Genomic DNA, 16,825 nt, shown 5'->3' on the forward strand with positions numbered 1-16,825 from the left:
CCTCCTGTGTCTGATCCATACATCAGTGTATATAATAACTACTACTACTACTATCATCCTCCTGTGTCTGATCCATATATCAGTGTATATAATAACTACTACTACTATCATCCTCCTGTGTCTAATCCATATATCAGTGTATATAATGACTACTATCATCCTCCTGTGTCTGATCCATATATCAGTGTATATAATAACTACTACTACTATCATCCTCCTGTGTCTGATCCATATATCAGTGTATATAATAACTACTACTACTATCATCCTCCTGTGTCTGATCCATATATCAGTGTATATAATAACTACTACTACTATCATCCTCCTGTGTCTGATCCATATATCAGTGTATATAATAACTACCACTACTATCATCCTCTGTGTCTGATCCATATATCAGTGTATATAATAACTACTACTACTATCATCCTCTGTGTCTGATCCATATATCAGTGTATATAATAACTACTACTACTACTATCATCCTCCTGTGTCTGATCCATACATCAGTGTATATAATAACTACTACTACTACTATCATCCTCTGTGTCTGATCCATATATCAGTGTATATAATAACTACTACTACTATCATCCTCCTGTGTCTGATCCATATATCAGTGTATATAACAACTACTACTACTATCATCCTGTGTGTCTGATCCATATATCAGTGTATATAATAACTACTACTACTATCATCATCTGTGTCTGAGCCATATATCAGTGTATATAAGATACTTGTTAGGAACACTCCCTGTTCTGCTGCTGATCTGTGAGATTTTATGACCCCATCCTGGTTCTTATCTAGGCGGGCGGACACACACACACACACACACACACACACACACACACAGTAAATGCTTTGAGTTCTTATCTAGGCGGGCGGACACACACACACACACACACACACACACACACACACACACACACACACACAGTAAATGCTTTGATCAGCTGACTGATTAGAACCCAGCATGGTAGCTGAATTACCCCTACTATAACTTAGCTGGGGGGAGGGGGGCGGACGTGGCGGGGGCAGGGCAGGTTGTCTTTTCACACAGTGTAGGAAGTATCTCCTGAGATCAGTCTGACTCTGTCCTTCTTATCTCACTGCCCTTGACAATACAATCTGATAAAGTTATTTTTGCTTCTCTATTTCCTTAACCTAATTGCTCCTTTATCTTAAGTTCTTCAATGTTTAACACACTGGGTCTAGCTGTGGAAATATTTGCATTGGACTTTTCACACAGTCAGGGGGCAGCGCTGCCTCAGCCCCCCACCCAGACGCTCGATCTCTGACTCCTCCACTAATGCCGCTACTCCAGCTTCCACTCGCTCACCGTTACACGCGTCTCACTATTGCCCGTTTCTATTGCTACTGTCATTGGGGTTGGGTACGATGTGGCATGCCATGCTGCCATTTGTCTCTCTCCAAACAATCCCCATCACTGTGCTACATTGAAAAATCCCTCCTGACCCAATATTGCAGTCCTATTTTACCCTGGATCCACTGCTGTCCTTCATTTTAATTAACAGTCATAACCCTGGCAGTGAATTCCATATCTTGACTGCCCTTACTGTAAAGAACCCCTTCCTTTGCTGGTTGTGAAATTTCCTCTCCTCTAACCTTAGAGGGTGACCGCATGTCCTGTGTATGGTCCTTGGGGTAAAAAGTTCCCATGAAAGTTCTCTGTATTGACCCTTAATGTATTTGTACACAGTAATCATATCTCCCCTTAGACGCCTCTTTTCTAAAGTAAACATGCCTAAACTGGCTAACCTTTCCTCATAACTTAATGACTCCATACCCTTTATCAATTCTGTCGCCCTTCTCTGAACCCTTTCTAGTTCCAGACTATCTTTTTATAGAGTGGTGCCCAGAACTGTACTCCATATTCAAGATGAGGTCTTACCAACAAATTATACAGTGGCAAAATTACACTGTCTTCCCTTGCATCTATGCCCCTTTTTATGCATGCCAATACTTTGTTTGCCCTTGCAGCTGCTGCTTGACATTGAACACTATTGCTAAGTCTACAGTCTACGAGCACTCCCAAATCCTTTTCCATTATAGATTCTCCTAAATTAATTCCATTTAATTTATAGATTGCGTTCTTGTTTTTGATCCCTAAATGCATAACTTTACATTTATCTATGTTAAAACTCATATAAGGGCAGCACAGTGGCCTAGCGGTTAGCACTTCTGCCTCACAGCACTGGGGTCATGAGTTTGTATTCCCGACCAAGGCCTTATCTGTGTGGAGTTTGTATGTTCTCCCTGTGTTTGCGTGGGTTTCCTCTGGGTGCTCCGGTTTCCTCCCACATTCCAAAAACATACTAGTAGGTTAATTGGTTGCAAACAAAATTGATCCTAGTCTGTCTCCCTCTCTGTCTGTCTGTGCCTGTGTCTATATTAGGGAATTTAGACTGTAAGCTCCATTGGGGCAGGGACTGATGTGAATGAGTTCTCTGTACAGCGCTGCGGAATTAGTGGCGCTAAATAAATAAATGATGATGATTATATTCCATTTGGCCGCCCAATCCTCCAGTTTATTTAAGTCCGTCTGTAGAGAAGCTACATCTTGCTCTGATTTTATTACCTTAGAGTTAAGTGTCATCTGCAAAAATAAAAACTTTACTCTCTAAACCATCACCAAGGTCATTAATAAATATATTAAAAAGCAGTGGCCCCAGCACGGAACCTTGAGGTACTCCACTTAAGACTTTTGACCAATTAGAAAATGTTCCACTTATCACAACTCTCTGTTCCCTATTCTCCAACCAGTTTTTGATCCAAGTACAAATGTTGATTCCAAGACCCAGTTCCCTTATTTTGTAAACCAACCTCTTGTGTGGCACTGTATCAAAGGCCTTTGCAAAATCTAAGTAGACCACATCTACTGTGCTGCCCTGGTCTAAGTTCCCACTAACTTCCTCATAGAAGCTAATTAGATTAGTTTGACATGACCTATCCCTCACAAATCCATGTTGATTCCCACTAATAATCTTATTGCTCACCAAGTAATCCTGAATACTGTCCCTTAAAGTACCTTCCAGTAGTTTCCCCACTATTGATACCAGACTTACAGGTCTATAATTCCCTGGTTGTGATCTCGTTCCCTTTTTAAACAACGGCACCACATCTGCTATTCACCAATCCCTTGGTACTGAGCCTGATGAGATTGAATCTATGAAAATTAAGAATAGCGGTCTAGATATTTCCGAGTTCAGCTCCATAAGGACCCTTGGGTGCATGCCATCTGGACCTGGACCTGGCATACACAATTGTTGGATACATAATTGACAGTTACAAAATCACACATTTTGATTTTTATAAAACGTGTCCCCAGACCTCATTTTGTGGCTTTACAATTGATTGCATTACAAGTGTGTTTCTGAAGTCCACTTTGAGCACCCACTTAGCAAAATTTATTATTTAGACAAAATCTAATTTCACAAACGGCAGCTGTAAGTGTGTGAGAGAGATGGACAGTAGATGAGAAACAGCTAAGAATGGACTAAAACACGGACCAGAGACGTAGAAATAACATTGCCCGTTCTGAGCACTTACTGGAGTCTCCGAGGACGACCACAAACTTGTTGTGCAGCAGCTGACGAACGTCCCCTGAGCTGAAAGTTCCCATGATCCACATATACCATCCAGCCCCTGCCGTAAAACACAGAAATACAGCGCTCACTTTACTAGACACTACTAAGTGTAGTTATAGAACAGTAAAAAGTTATGCAGAAAACCATTCAGAGATTGCTCACTAAACGCTGCCATATTGATCTGAGAGTCACAACTCAATTGACGGACTGGGATATATAAACAGGCCATGATGTATGTATGATACAGCAGACGTTCCATCATTCACATAGGAGGAAACACACAGAATTATCTTCCCTCTCGCACATTCAGAGATAACACGAAGGCCAGGACGGTAGAGCCAGCGTCCGTATATATCACACACTCATCACGCGGACAGACGCGCTCCTTACGTAGGTGTATAATAAACATTTCATTATTTTGGATTTTGTTTAACTTAAACATGATAAAGAACAGCAGGTAACCAATACACATAATACGGACAGACACGGAGAACTGGTTCCAACATACAGAAAAGGAGAAGTGGTTCTGTGCAATGGCCCATACATATAGTCAGGGCAGATACTGAGAAGACACACACAAGTCATACAGAACAGGAGAAGTGGTACTGTGCAATGGTCCATACATATAGTCAGGACAGGTACTGAGAAGACACACACAAGTCATACAGAACAGGAGAAGTGGTACTGTGCATTGGTCCATACATATAGTCAGGACAGGTACTGAGAAGACACACACAAGTCATACAGAACAGGATAAGTGGTACTGTGCAACGGTCCATACATATAGTCAGGGCAGATACTGAGACTAACACACAAGTCATACAGAACAGGAGAAGTGGTACTGTACAATGGTCCATACATATAGTCAGGACAGGTACTGAGACTCACACACAAGTCATACAGAACAGGAGAAGTGGTACTGTGCATTGGTCCATTCACATATAATAAGAACAGACGCAGATAATTATATTTAGCAATAGGAATAGAGTTACAGATATTCCCGTTGTTGATTAATTTAAAAGCAAAATCTTTTCAGAATATTCTCAGTTTATTATGTACGTACAGTACAGACCATCAATTCAAAGTGACCAATTACAATTATATATTAATGCCCAAGATGAATGTGCCATTATTAGATGTAACCAATCATAGGACCCATCAGTAACATGTCTGCATCGTGAGACAGTCCCAGATGACCAGATACAGCACACAGAGAGCTGCACAAGTAACATCTGATAAAGCAGAAACAAGTTTATTTCTCATTTCTCATTCTCAATCCATATATTGTTAACCCTTGAACATCCGAAGAATTTAAGCATAATCTGTTTATTCAACTTCCACTTTAAAGTCACCGATTCTCCCTATTCCCGTGCAGACCTGTACTCACGCTGTAATATAGGATACCAGGCAGTATGTCTGCACAGTCCATCAACAAGACATTATAGTCATATAATACTTATTGGAACTTTTACTAATCCACAGAATCTATGGGTGATAACGCTCCGCGGAGGTTGTACGTGGCCGTCGCACGATATAATAAGAGCCGGTGCTGAGATACACGAGCAGAGGTCACGCTGCACTCGGACACAGCCCCTACCGCACTCATTCTTCCCATAACTGGGCACATACAGACGAGCGGGGAGGAAGTGGGTGGGATTAGAAGCACTGGTAGCCAATCAGAGCAGCACAGAGTATTTCAGTGCACTCAGTTCATATATCTAAGGAGCAAAACATAGCCCACATGAGCGTTTTAACATTAAAGAGACCATAAATATAATTAAATAAACTACACCCCGGCCCTACACCCCGACGGGTGTTCAGGTCTTCGGTCGGAATCCCTGCTGGAGAAGGCAGCTTGGAGAGCATCCATTTCTATGGAGACATCGATGTTGGGTCAGAGGCCCAAGTCCTAAGGTCGGAATGAACCCCCATGCAGACAAGGAGGCGTGTTAGAGGGTCCAACACGTTTAATACATGCAATAGACACAAGTCCGTGTACTCATCTAACACTATGTATCACAGAACGTTCTGTTAAAGACACATCCCATGAAACATTTATCATGTATGACGCACAGGTTATCCTTGGATAACATACATGTCTAAGAGGGACCGTCCACCTCTGGTTCAGCAACGTCGTGGGTGATTTACACGAATGCAAATAGGAAATGTAAAAACCCTGCAAAGGCCCCCACCCCCTATACTGCACTGTGTCCGAGCTTACTCGTTAGGCACCTCAGGTTAGAAGCAAAAAACAAGATTAAAAGATCATTTTAATAGGACATAATGCCGGTAGCTCAGCCTGGTCGGTCTTCGTCAGGACTTACATCTGCGTTACAAGGCAGAATAAATGTAGGATTTGGAACCCCCAGCACAGCGCACACTTCCAGTATTGTATAGCGGGTGACAGAACAGCGGCGCAGGTAATAGGACAGGCTCTGTGCTCTCCTGTACCCTCGTCGGTCACGCACCACCGAGATCAACCGGAGCTTAATAAACACAGAATAAGTACAGATACCGAGAGCTACACCCAGATCTCAGTATAAGAGGACTTGTGTTGTGCATGCTGGGATATGTAGTCCACCCTAGGTCACATAGAATGAAACATAAAGTGCAGATGTTGGCGAAGATTAGAGGTGAAACATCGCCACCATCCTCCATATGTGGAAAATGAATGGTCTAATCTGCCCCCCCCCCCCCCCCCCCCCCCCAGAAGTTACAGCTTAGTCATTTCATGGTAACGTCACCACTGGGTGGCACTGTTACCTACGCCCGCCTCGGCAAGCATCACAGTCACCTCAATCAGGGCAAAATAGGCAGGAAAGCGGGAATGTTCTAAGAGTCTCCCGGACATTCCAGGAGACTATAGAACCAGGTCAGTACAACCGAAGTGTACACGGAGGACACCAATAGTGAACGTGTATATGGGACTTTACTTTAACCATAAAATGGTTACCAGTCAAAGGTAGGTTCTGCATTTTGATACAGATATAATGTACTGTTATTCTCTCCCATAAACAGGTCTGCTGCGCTGTAACTCTATGTAATGTCTCCTCTGAATAACTGACCTCCCATATAGTCCTGTAGGTAGAACAGAACAAATGAGATTCAGGTGCCGCCACTGAATGAACAGGCGGCACAGAGAGGTGACGGGGTACTCTCAGCGTGTGAGTACTCTGAGCGTGTGAGTACCCACACTAGATCCTAATCCAGCACAGCGGGCAGAGCGTCTCCAATGCTGATTAATGGGTAATAAGGTCGGCAGGCTGTGAGATCTCTCACCTCCCCCAGGTGTTTACAGACATAGCAGGTACAGGACTGGCTCCGTTACTTTACACATGTAAATCACAATGACCCCCCCCCGATCCTTCCCACAGAGCGGTATAATCAGATTCAGGCCAGAATGTGAATATCACGCAGAGAGCTTACACAGGACGTTCTGTGAATAGAATGGGGGTGACGCTAACACGTATGATGTTTTCACACTTGTACCATTACTACATACAGACAACCAGACCCACAGGACACGGACATCGGAAACTCAGCGAGGAACATGGAACACAGTCTTGTTGTATTAAATATGACACATAGGCCAACACCAGGGATGTGACGTCCAGCATAGAGGGCAAAGCAGTGGTACTGTGCAATGTACAGCAGGAGCAGATACTGAGAATCACTACAGACCAGGACACAAAGAGAGGTTAATAGTCCCAGGATTTGGGCTGTTTATGTATTCGGCAGAATTAGTGGAAACGGGAAGAACTGCTGGACCCAAGAAACGCAAGAACGAACTGAAACGTCACGAGTGTCCCAGATTCCCGGGAAAGACGGAGGCCCCAGGCGCGCAGAGGACGGGGGCCCCAGGCGTGCAGAGGACAGGGGGCCCAAGGCGCGCAGAGGACAGGGGGCCCCAGGCGCGCAGAGGACAGGGGGCCCCAGGCGCGCAGAGGACAGGGGGCCCCAGGCGCGCAGAGGACAGGGGGCCCCAGGCGCGCAGAGGACAGGGGGCCACAGGCGCGCAGAGGACAGGGGGCCCAAGGTGAGCAGAGGACAGGGGGCCCCAGGCGCGCAGAGGACAGGGGGCCCCAGGCGCGCAGAGGACAGGGGGCCCCAGGCGCGGAGAGGACAGGGGGCCCCAGGCGCGCAGAGGACAGGGGGCCCCAGGCGCGCAGAGGACAGGGGGCCACAGGCGCGCAGAGGACCGGGGGCCCCAGGCGCGCAGAGGACCGGGGGCCCCAGGCGCGCAGAGGACCGGGGGCCCCAGGCGCGCAGAGGACGGGGGCCCCAGGCGCGCAGACGATGGAAGCTGTACCTGACAGCATAGGAGGGAGACATGGTTTGTGTAGAGATGATCGGGGTGCTGGTTGCCCCTCAGCCCTATGCAGCAGCAGCACATATATCGGGGTGGCTGAAGCACCCACAGAGCCGGCTCCTACGTCTGGTCAGATAATGAGGTTATACAGGGGCCAGTGACGTAGAAGGAGGGGGGGGGGTGCAGGATACCAAACAGCAGCTGGGGAAACGAAAGTGAAAGCTCTCACTACACATCAGGTCTTGTTTAAGGAAACAAACATTGCAGAAGATATATCTAGTCTGTGGCCTTGGGTGTGAGAGGCAGGAGACCTCTCAGTGCCAGACTGACTGCAGCTTGTTCTATAAGGTGGTCTCTGGGGAGGGGGCACCAAACATCAGCTTATAGTACATCAGCTCTCCTGACTGGAGCCGGCCATGATGTAGTGTGAGGTATCTGTCACGGACAACTCTATCAGTGTCAGGTACAGCAGTGTATCTGACCAATGTACAGCAGAGTATCTGACCAATGTACAGCAGTGTATCTTACCAATGTACAGCAGTGTATCTGACCAATGTACAGCAGTGTATCTGACCAATGTACAGCAGAGTATCTGACCAATGTACAGTAGTGTATCTGACCAATGTACAGTAGAGTATCTGACCAATGTACAGCAGAGTATCTGACCAATGTACAGCAGTGTATCTGACCAATATACAGCAGCGTATCTGACCAATGTACAGCAGCGTATCTGACCAATGTACAGTAGCGTATCTGACCAATGTACAGCAGAGTATCTGACCAATGTACAGCAGAGTATCTGACCAATGTACAGCAGAGTATCTGACCAATGTACAGCAGTGTATCTGACCAATGTACAGCAGAGTATCTGACCAATGTACAGCAGAGTATCTGACCAATGTACAGCAGTGTATCTGACCAATGTACAGCAGTGTATCTGACCAATGTACAGTAGCGTATCTGACCAAAGTACAGCAGTGTATCACAATCTCACCCTGCAACATGGCAAATCAGGTAAAAAAAGAGGATAGGAATAAATTGTGTATTCGAAGGCACTCCGCGATATCAATAATAAATTAAAATAACTATATCTTTATTGGTATGCTTTAAGAAAATCCCTCTTTTGGATAGCGAAATATTAAAACCAAAGTGATTAAAGTGAATTAAAATAGCAAAATAAATTGCTATGCCCCGGCAAATATTATCTGCACACTGCTCTGCATGCGACCTCCAGACATACATGCTCTGTGTTTGGTACCTCTACAATGCTCTGCATGACTACTTTCACATACACACACAATGCTCTGCAAGGTAAACATTTACATATACACACATAATGGTATGGGAACCTTTACATACATACACACACACACACAATGCTCTGCATTGTGTGTGTGTGTGTGTGTACACACACGCTGCGTGAATACAGTTAGTATATAGTAGAGATGAGACGCTCTGCACGATAGGAATAAGGACTGTGAGAGATGCTCTGCAGATAGGGATAACTCATCTGTGAGATGTTCTGCAGAGTACAGTTAGTAGCAGTGTCTGTGCATGCTCTGAAGTATAGAGATAAGTACTATGAGATGCTCTGCAGCCAGTATAGTTAGTACAGTCAGGAGCAGTGTCTGTGCATGCTCTGCAGGATAGAGATAAGTTCTCTGTGAGATGCTCTGCAGAGTACAGTTAGTAGAAGTGTCTGTGCATGCTCTGAAGTATAGAGATAAGTACTATGAGATGCTCTGCAGTGTATAGTTAGTAGCAGTGTCTGTGCATGCTCTGAAGTATAGAGATAAGTACTATGAGATGTTCTGCAGCCAGTAAAGTTAGTACAGTCAGGAGCAGTGTCTGTGCATGCTCTGCAGGATAGGGATAAGTACTCTGTGAGATGCTCTGCAGAGTAGTTAGGAGTAGTGTCTGTGCATGCTCTGCAGGATAGAGATAAGTACTCTGTGAGATGCTTTGCAAAGTACAGTTAGTAGCAGTGTCTGTGCATGCTCTGAAGTATAGAGATAAGTACTATGAGATGCTCTGCAGAGTGAGTACAGTGTGAGTGTAGTGTGAGTACAGTTACTCACCGTCCCAGTCCCGGTCTCTCTGTGCAGACTCCGCTCAGCAGCTCCGACTATTCCCCGGACCCCGCCCCCACACGTGACCCCGCCGTGATGGACAGGTGAGGCCCCGCCCCGCCCTCTGCTCTCACTGAGCCCGTAACACACACACAGCGCTGAGTGATCCCGATACCTACCTGACCCCTCCCCCAACCAGCAGGAGCACCCAGCCTCTACCCCCACCCCAATAACCCTACCCCCGACCCTATACCTCTTCCTCAACTCCCACCATGACCCTATACCCCTCCCCCAATCCGGGCACCCAGCCTCTGCCCTCTCACCCCAATCCGGGCACCCAGCCTCTACCCCCCCAACCCAATATCTCTACCCACAACTTTATACCCCAAACCGGGCACCCAGCCTCTATTCTCTAACCCTTCACCCCAACCCTGACACCCAGCCTCTGCTCTCTAACCCCTCACACCAACCCAGGCCTCCTGCCTCTGCTCCACAACACCTACCCCTCACCAAAACCCTTACCCCAACCTGGGTACCTGCCTCTATTCCACAACACAAGCACCCAGCCTCTGCTCCCCAACCCTCACTCCAACCCATGCCCCTCACACCAACCCAGACATCCAGCCTCTGCTCCACAACACCTACCCCTCACCAAAACCCTTACCCCAACCTGGGTACCTGCCTCTATTCCACAACACTAGCACCCAGCCTCTGCTCCCCAACCCTCACTCCAACCCATGCCCCTCACACCAACCCAGACATCCAGCCTCTGCTCCACAACACCTACCCCTCACCAAAACCCTTACCCCAACCTGGGTACCTGCCTCTATTCCACAACACAAGCACCCAGCCTCTGCTCCCTAACCCCTCACTCCAACCCATGCCCCTCACACCAACCCAGACATCCAGCCTCTGCTCCACAACACCTACCCCTCACCAAAACCCTTACCCCAACCTGGGTACCTGCCTCTATTCCACAACACAAGCACCCAGCCTCTGCTCCCCAACCCTCACTCCAACCCATGCCCCTCACACCAACCCAGACATCCAGCCTCTGCTCCACAACACCTACCCCTCACCAAAACCCTTACCCCAACCTGGGTACCTGCCTCTATTCCACAACACAAGCACCCAGCCTCTGCTCCCTAACCCCTCACTCCAACCCATGCCCCTCACACCAACCCAGACATCCAGCCTCTGCTCCACAACACCTACCCCTCACCAAAACCCTTACCCCAACCTGGGTACCTGCCTCTATTCCACAACACAGGCACCCAGCCTCTGCTCTCTAACCCTTCACACCAACCCAGGCCTCCTGCCTCTGCTCCACAACACCTACCCCTCACCAAAACCCTTACCCCAACCTGGGTACCTGCCTCTATCCCACAACACAAGCACCCAGCCTCTGCTCCCCAACCCTCACTCCAACCCATGCCCCTCACACCAACCCAGACATCCAGCCTCTGCTCCCTAACCCACTCCCCAACCCTACCCTCACCCCAACCTGTGCACCCTGCCTCCGCTCCCCAACCCTTACCCTCACCCCAACCTGTGCACCCTGCCTCCGCTCCCCAACCCTCACCCCAACCCGTGCACCCTGCCTCCACTCCCCAACCCTTAACCTCACCCCAACCTGTGCACCCTGCCTCCGCTCCCCAACCCTCGCCCCAACCCGTGCACCCTGCCTCCACTCCCCAACCCTTAACCTCACCCCAACCTGTGCACCCTGCCTCCGCTCCCCAACCCTCGCCCCAACCCGTGCACCCTGCCTCCGCTCCCCAACCCTTAACCTCACCCCAACCCTGACACCCAGCCTATACTCCTCATCTCAGACACCCAGCCTCTGCTCTCTAACCCCTCACACCAACCCAGGCCTCCTGCCTCTATTCCACAACACAAGCACCCAGCCTCTGCTCCCTAACCCACTCCCCAACCCTTACCCTCACCCCAACCTGTGCACCCTGCCTCCGCTCCCCAACCCTCACCCCAACCCGTGCACCCTGCCTCCGCTCCCAACCCGCGCACCCTGCCTCCGCTCCCCAACCCTTAAACTCACCCCAACCTGTGCACCCTGCCTCCGCTCCCCAACCCTCACCCCAACCAGTGCACCCTGCCTCCGCTCCCCAACCCTCACCCCAACCCGTGCACCCTGCCTCCGCTCCCCAACCCTCACCCCAACCCGTGCACCCTGCCTCCGCTCCCCAACCCGTGCACCCTGCCTCCGCTCCCCAACCCTTAACCTCACCCCAACCTGTGCACCCTACCTCTGCTCCCCAACCCTTACCCTCACCCCAACCTGTGAATGTGTTTTGGACTCGTATGCTCTTATTGGGAACAATCTGCCTCCGTGGTCTTTGCAATCTTTTGAATTTGTTCTGATAAACGTTCTGTGTTATTTGGTGAGTCTCATGGTTTTAAGTAGAGATGGGCGGGTCCGGTTCTCCGAGAACCGAACTTTGGGTATCCGAGTACCGAACTGAGCAGCTCGGTACTCTCCCGCCCATTCCGAATCCAAATCGAGGCCGAACGTCATTGTGACGTCGTCGGATCTCGGGGCTCGGTTCTCGCGATACTTCAACTTTATAAATACACGCCTCCACAGCAATCCACCGCCATTTGACAGAGGGAGAGAGCAGGGTGTAGTCATAGGCTAATTAGAGCAGGGACAGAGAATACAATATTGTTCTTGCAATTGCTCTAACCAAAATCGCTAGTGCAGAGAGGAGGATAGAGGTTTATTATTTTTTCTTCATATTTGGCACTCCCCAGCGCTTTTGGGGTGTCCCCCATAATTGTGCATAAATATTTCTGGCTGTCAAAAGTCATATCTGTCAGCAGTATCTACTAAATAATTTGTAACACTCCTCAGTGCTTTTGGGGTGTCCTCCCTAATTGTGCATTAATATTTCTGGCTGTCAAAAGTCATTTCTGTCAGCAGTATCTACTAAATAATTTTTAGCACTCCTCAGTACTTTTGGGGTGTCCTCCCTAATTGTGCATTAATATTTCTGGCTGTCAAAAGTCATAACTGTCAGCAGAATCTACTAAATAATTTTTAGCACTCCTCAGTGCTTTTGGGGTGTCCTCCCTAATTGTGCATTAATATTTCTGGCTGTCAAAAGTCATTTCTGTCAGCAGTATCTACTAAATAATTTTTAGCACTCCTCAGTGCTTTTGGGGTGTCCTCCCTAATTGTGCATTAATATTTCTGGCTGTCAAAAGTCATAACTGTCAGCAGAATCTACTAAATAATTTTTAGCACTCCCCAGTGGTTTGCGCTCAGAATGGATTCAAAGCAGTCCACATATGATCTGAATGAGCAACCAGGTTCTGTCACCAGTCCTGATGTTAGTGTTCCCAGTACGTCATCTGGCCAAGGCGATGTCAAACAACAGAGTGTTTTCAAATTAGTGCAAAAACCAAAAAAAAAATTACTGTATTGAAGCGAAAAAGAAGTGTAACTGAGCAAAAGTTAAGTGACGATAAAAAAAAAATTGCAAGCATGCCATTCTACACACGCAGTGGCAAAGAGAGAATGAGGCCTTCACCTTTGGCTATTAGTGGCAGATCCCAAAAAGTTACCCAGCCTACAATTGGTGCACAACTACTGTTACGCGTCAAAGCCGAGCTGCAAGATAACAGTGAGGCATTACAGGAGAATATTTGCTCTGATTCACAAATGACAACAATCCCTGTGGAGAGTCCATCCAACAGTGGGATGTCTAATCGTGAGCATTCTGCTGATGTGTGCCTTAATAGCCTAAGTGTAGCCGGTGATACCCAAATTGAGGATGCCACTTTGGAATTAGAAGAGGATGAGGGGGAGATTTGTGTAGGCGACGAGGGCGCTAATGAGGATGTTGATGAGGATGAGGTTGTTTGTGTAAGTCCTGCACCAGTGGCAGCAGTTCTGGCACGTGACAAGAAAAAGGCCATTGTCATGCCTGGGCATAAAACAAAAAAATCCACTTCTTATGTGTGGAATTATTTCTACCCAAATCCAGACAATAATTGTATAGCCATTTGTAGTGTATGTGAAGCCACAGTCAATCGAGGGAGGGACCTTAACCATCTTGGAACCTCGTCTATGTTACGCCATTTAACGAGAGTTCATGGCAAAGTGTTGGGAAAAGCTGAAAGTTCTTCCCAAAAGAATACAAGCACTCCCTCATCAGCTAAGACCCTCCGCTCACCGACATACCGACGGCTACAAAATACACCCACCACACCATCCTCATCAATATCCTCAGTAGCGCTCTGAGTTAGCCCGGCATCCCACTTAAGGCTGGATGACTCCGGCACTATTATTGATTCCTCTGAAGAAAGCGTTAGTGCTGCTGTTGCTGCTGCTGGGGGTGAATCGTCATCCCAGAGGCAGGTTAATAAAATGAGCAGTCCTACATTTCAGCAATTAACTGTGAAACAATCATTTGCGAGGGGAAGCAAATATGACAGCAGTCACCCAGTCGCCAAGCGAATCACAGACGCCATGGCTGCAATGTTAGTGTTAGATCTGCGTCCAATCTCCACAATAAACGCAGCTGGTTTTTCACAGTTAATTGAGGTTTTGTGTCCGCGTTACAGAATTCCATCGCGACACCATTTCTCCCGTAAAGCTATTCCACAACTATACCAAAAAGTGTGTAAAAATGTAGAGATTGCGCTGAAAAATGCCATTCTGCCCACTGTTCACTTAACCACAGATATGTGGACAAGTGGAAGTGGCCAAACCAAAGACTATATGACTGTGACAGCCCACTGGGTTGGTCATTCACCTTCACCAGCAGGAACAGCAGCAGCATGTACACCACTACGTAACATTTGTCACAGGCAGGCCACTCTTTGTATCACCGGCTTCACTAACAGGCATACGGCTGACAATTTGTTACGCAAACTGAGAGATGTGATTGATGCATGGCTTATACCACTCGGACTCTCCCCAGGGTATGTCATTTCAGATAATGCCAACAATATAGTGCGAGCATTACAGCTGGGTGATTTCCAACATATTCCCTGTTTTGCTCACACCATCAACTTGGTGGTGCAGAGCTTCCTACGAAATAACCGTGAGGTGCAGGAGATGCTTTCGGTGGCCCGTAAAATTTCAGGCCATTTCAGGCATTCAGTCACAGCATGTAGGAGATTACAGCAGCTCCAAGAGCAGTTTAACTTGCCCTGCCACCAACTTAAGCAAGAGGTGGTAACTCGGTGGAATTCCACCCTGTACATGCTTCAGAGGATGGAGGAACAGCGCAAAGCCATCCAAGCATATTGCACAAGTCATGACATTGGGAAAGGAGGGGGAATGTATTTCACTCTTGCACAGTGGGGAATCCTTTCAGTGCTTTGCAAGGTGCTGAAACCATTTGAAGTTGTGACATGTGAGGTCAGTGCAGACTCTGCTAGTTTGAGCCAAGTCATTCCTTTAATTAGACTATTGGAAAAGCAGCTTGAGAAAATGAAGGAGGAGCTGAAAGCAAGCAATTCAGCAAAGTATGTTGGCCTTGTCGATCAAGTACTTAATTCGCTTCACAATGATCCTCGAGTTATTAAGAACTTGAACTCGGATCAGTACGTTTTGGCCACTGTGCTTGATCCAAGGTTTAAAACCTACATTGAGTCTTTACTTGTAAATGAGCGAGATGTGAACTTTTGCAAGGAGCTATTGCTCAGCAAGTTGGCCGCTGAACTGGGCCTCGGCTTGACGACGTGTCCTCCTTCACTTTCTCAAGCTGTTGCTCGTAAAAAATTAAATTTCCAAAAAAGAAGCAGGGAAGACACAGGGGGGCAGACGAGAACAATTTAACATTTGGGCTGGTTTGAAGGATTTTTCAAAAAAATGTGTCACTTTGCCCATAACTCCATCCAATATGAGTATAAACATGCAAAGAATGGTGGAGGATTACTTTCAAGAGGTAGTTGATATGGAAATGTCAGACAGTCCCTTTCCTTACTGGGAAGAAAAGCAGGCCATTGGAAACCCATGTACAAACTTGCTTTGCAATACCTAAGCTGCCCACCCTCCAGTGTGTACTCTGAACGAGTGTTCAGCACAGCAGGGAACTTAGTCAGTGATCGCCGTAGAAGGTTACTTCCCAAAAATGTGGAGAAAATGATGTTTATAAAAATGAACTACATCTTCCACGAGGAAGGCCTTCACCATCCAAGACATCCAAGCACTGACTGTTCTCTAATGGCGGATTCAAGCGGCGATGAATTGATAGTCTGTGATGATGACGTACACACTGATGAGGGTGAGGATTAAGCTGAAGATGATGCCGATAACATCTTTTTAAAACTTTCTATGTAAGTGTAGGGTGCAATCTACCCCCAAAGAGGAAAGGGACTTGTGGCATTTCCATATCACATACCATCTTGAAAGGCTGCTGTTAGGGCAATTTATCCTTAAGGGTAGGGTGTCATAGACAGAGTGACCCTAAACTGGCTTTGTCCATTTTTCATAATTATATTGTACAGTCTATAATGGCTGAATTTTTGGGTATTTTATACAAGTGGAGGGGGGCCTAGAGAGACAGAAACCAAACTGGCTTTTTCCATGTCAATTAATATTGTACAGTCTATAATGGCTGAATTTTTTGGTATTTTATACAAGTGGAGGGGGGCCTAGAGAGACAGAGTGACCCCAAACTGTCTTTCTCCATGTCAATTAATATTGTACAGTCTATAATGGCTGAATTTTTTAGTATTTTATACAAGTGGAGGGGGGCCTAGAGAGACAGAAACCAAACTGGCTTTCTCCATGTCAATTAATATTGTACAGTCTATAATGGCTGAATTTTTTGGTATTTTATACAAGTGGAGGGGGGCCTTGAGAG

General features: G+C 47.0%; 1 protein-coding gene across 2 annotated transcripts in view; it reads right to left on the minus strand.

The window, feature by feature from the left end:
• The window catches only part of LOC142099363 (PC-esterase domain-containing protein 1A-like), a 35,640-nt gene extending 25,575 nt beyond the window's left edge, over window positions 1-10,065 (minus strand). For both annotated transcript variants that reach the window (XM_075182862.1, XM_075182787.1), the window contains exons 1-2: window positions 9,999-10,065; window positions 3,574-3,669 (exon numbers count right to left, since the gene is read on the minus strand). In XM_075182862.1, the coding sequence (XP_075038963.1) occupies window positions 3,574-3,655 (82 nt within the window). In that variant the 5' untranslated portion in view covers window positions 3,656-3,669; window positions 9,999-10,065. The remainder of the gene's footprint in view (window positions 1-3,573; window positions 3,670-9,998) is intronic.
• Between the last annotated feature and the right edge of the window lie 6,760 nt (window positions 10,066-16,825).

The sequence above is a fragment of the Mixophyes fleayi genome, chromosome 1 (assembly GCF_038048845.1).
Source record: "Mixophyes fleayi isolate aMixFle1 chromosome 1, aMixFle1.hap1, whole genome shotgun sequence".
Classification (NCBI taxonomy): Eukaryota; Metazoa; Chordata; class Amphibia; order Anura; family Limnodynastidae; genus Mixophyes; species Mixophyes fleayi.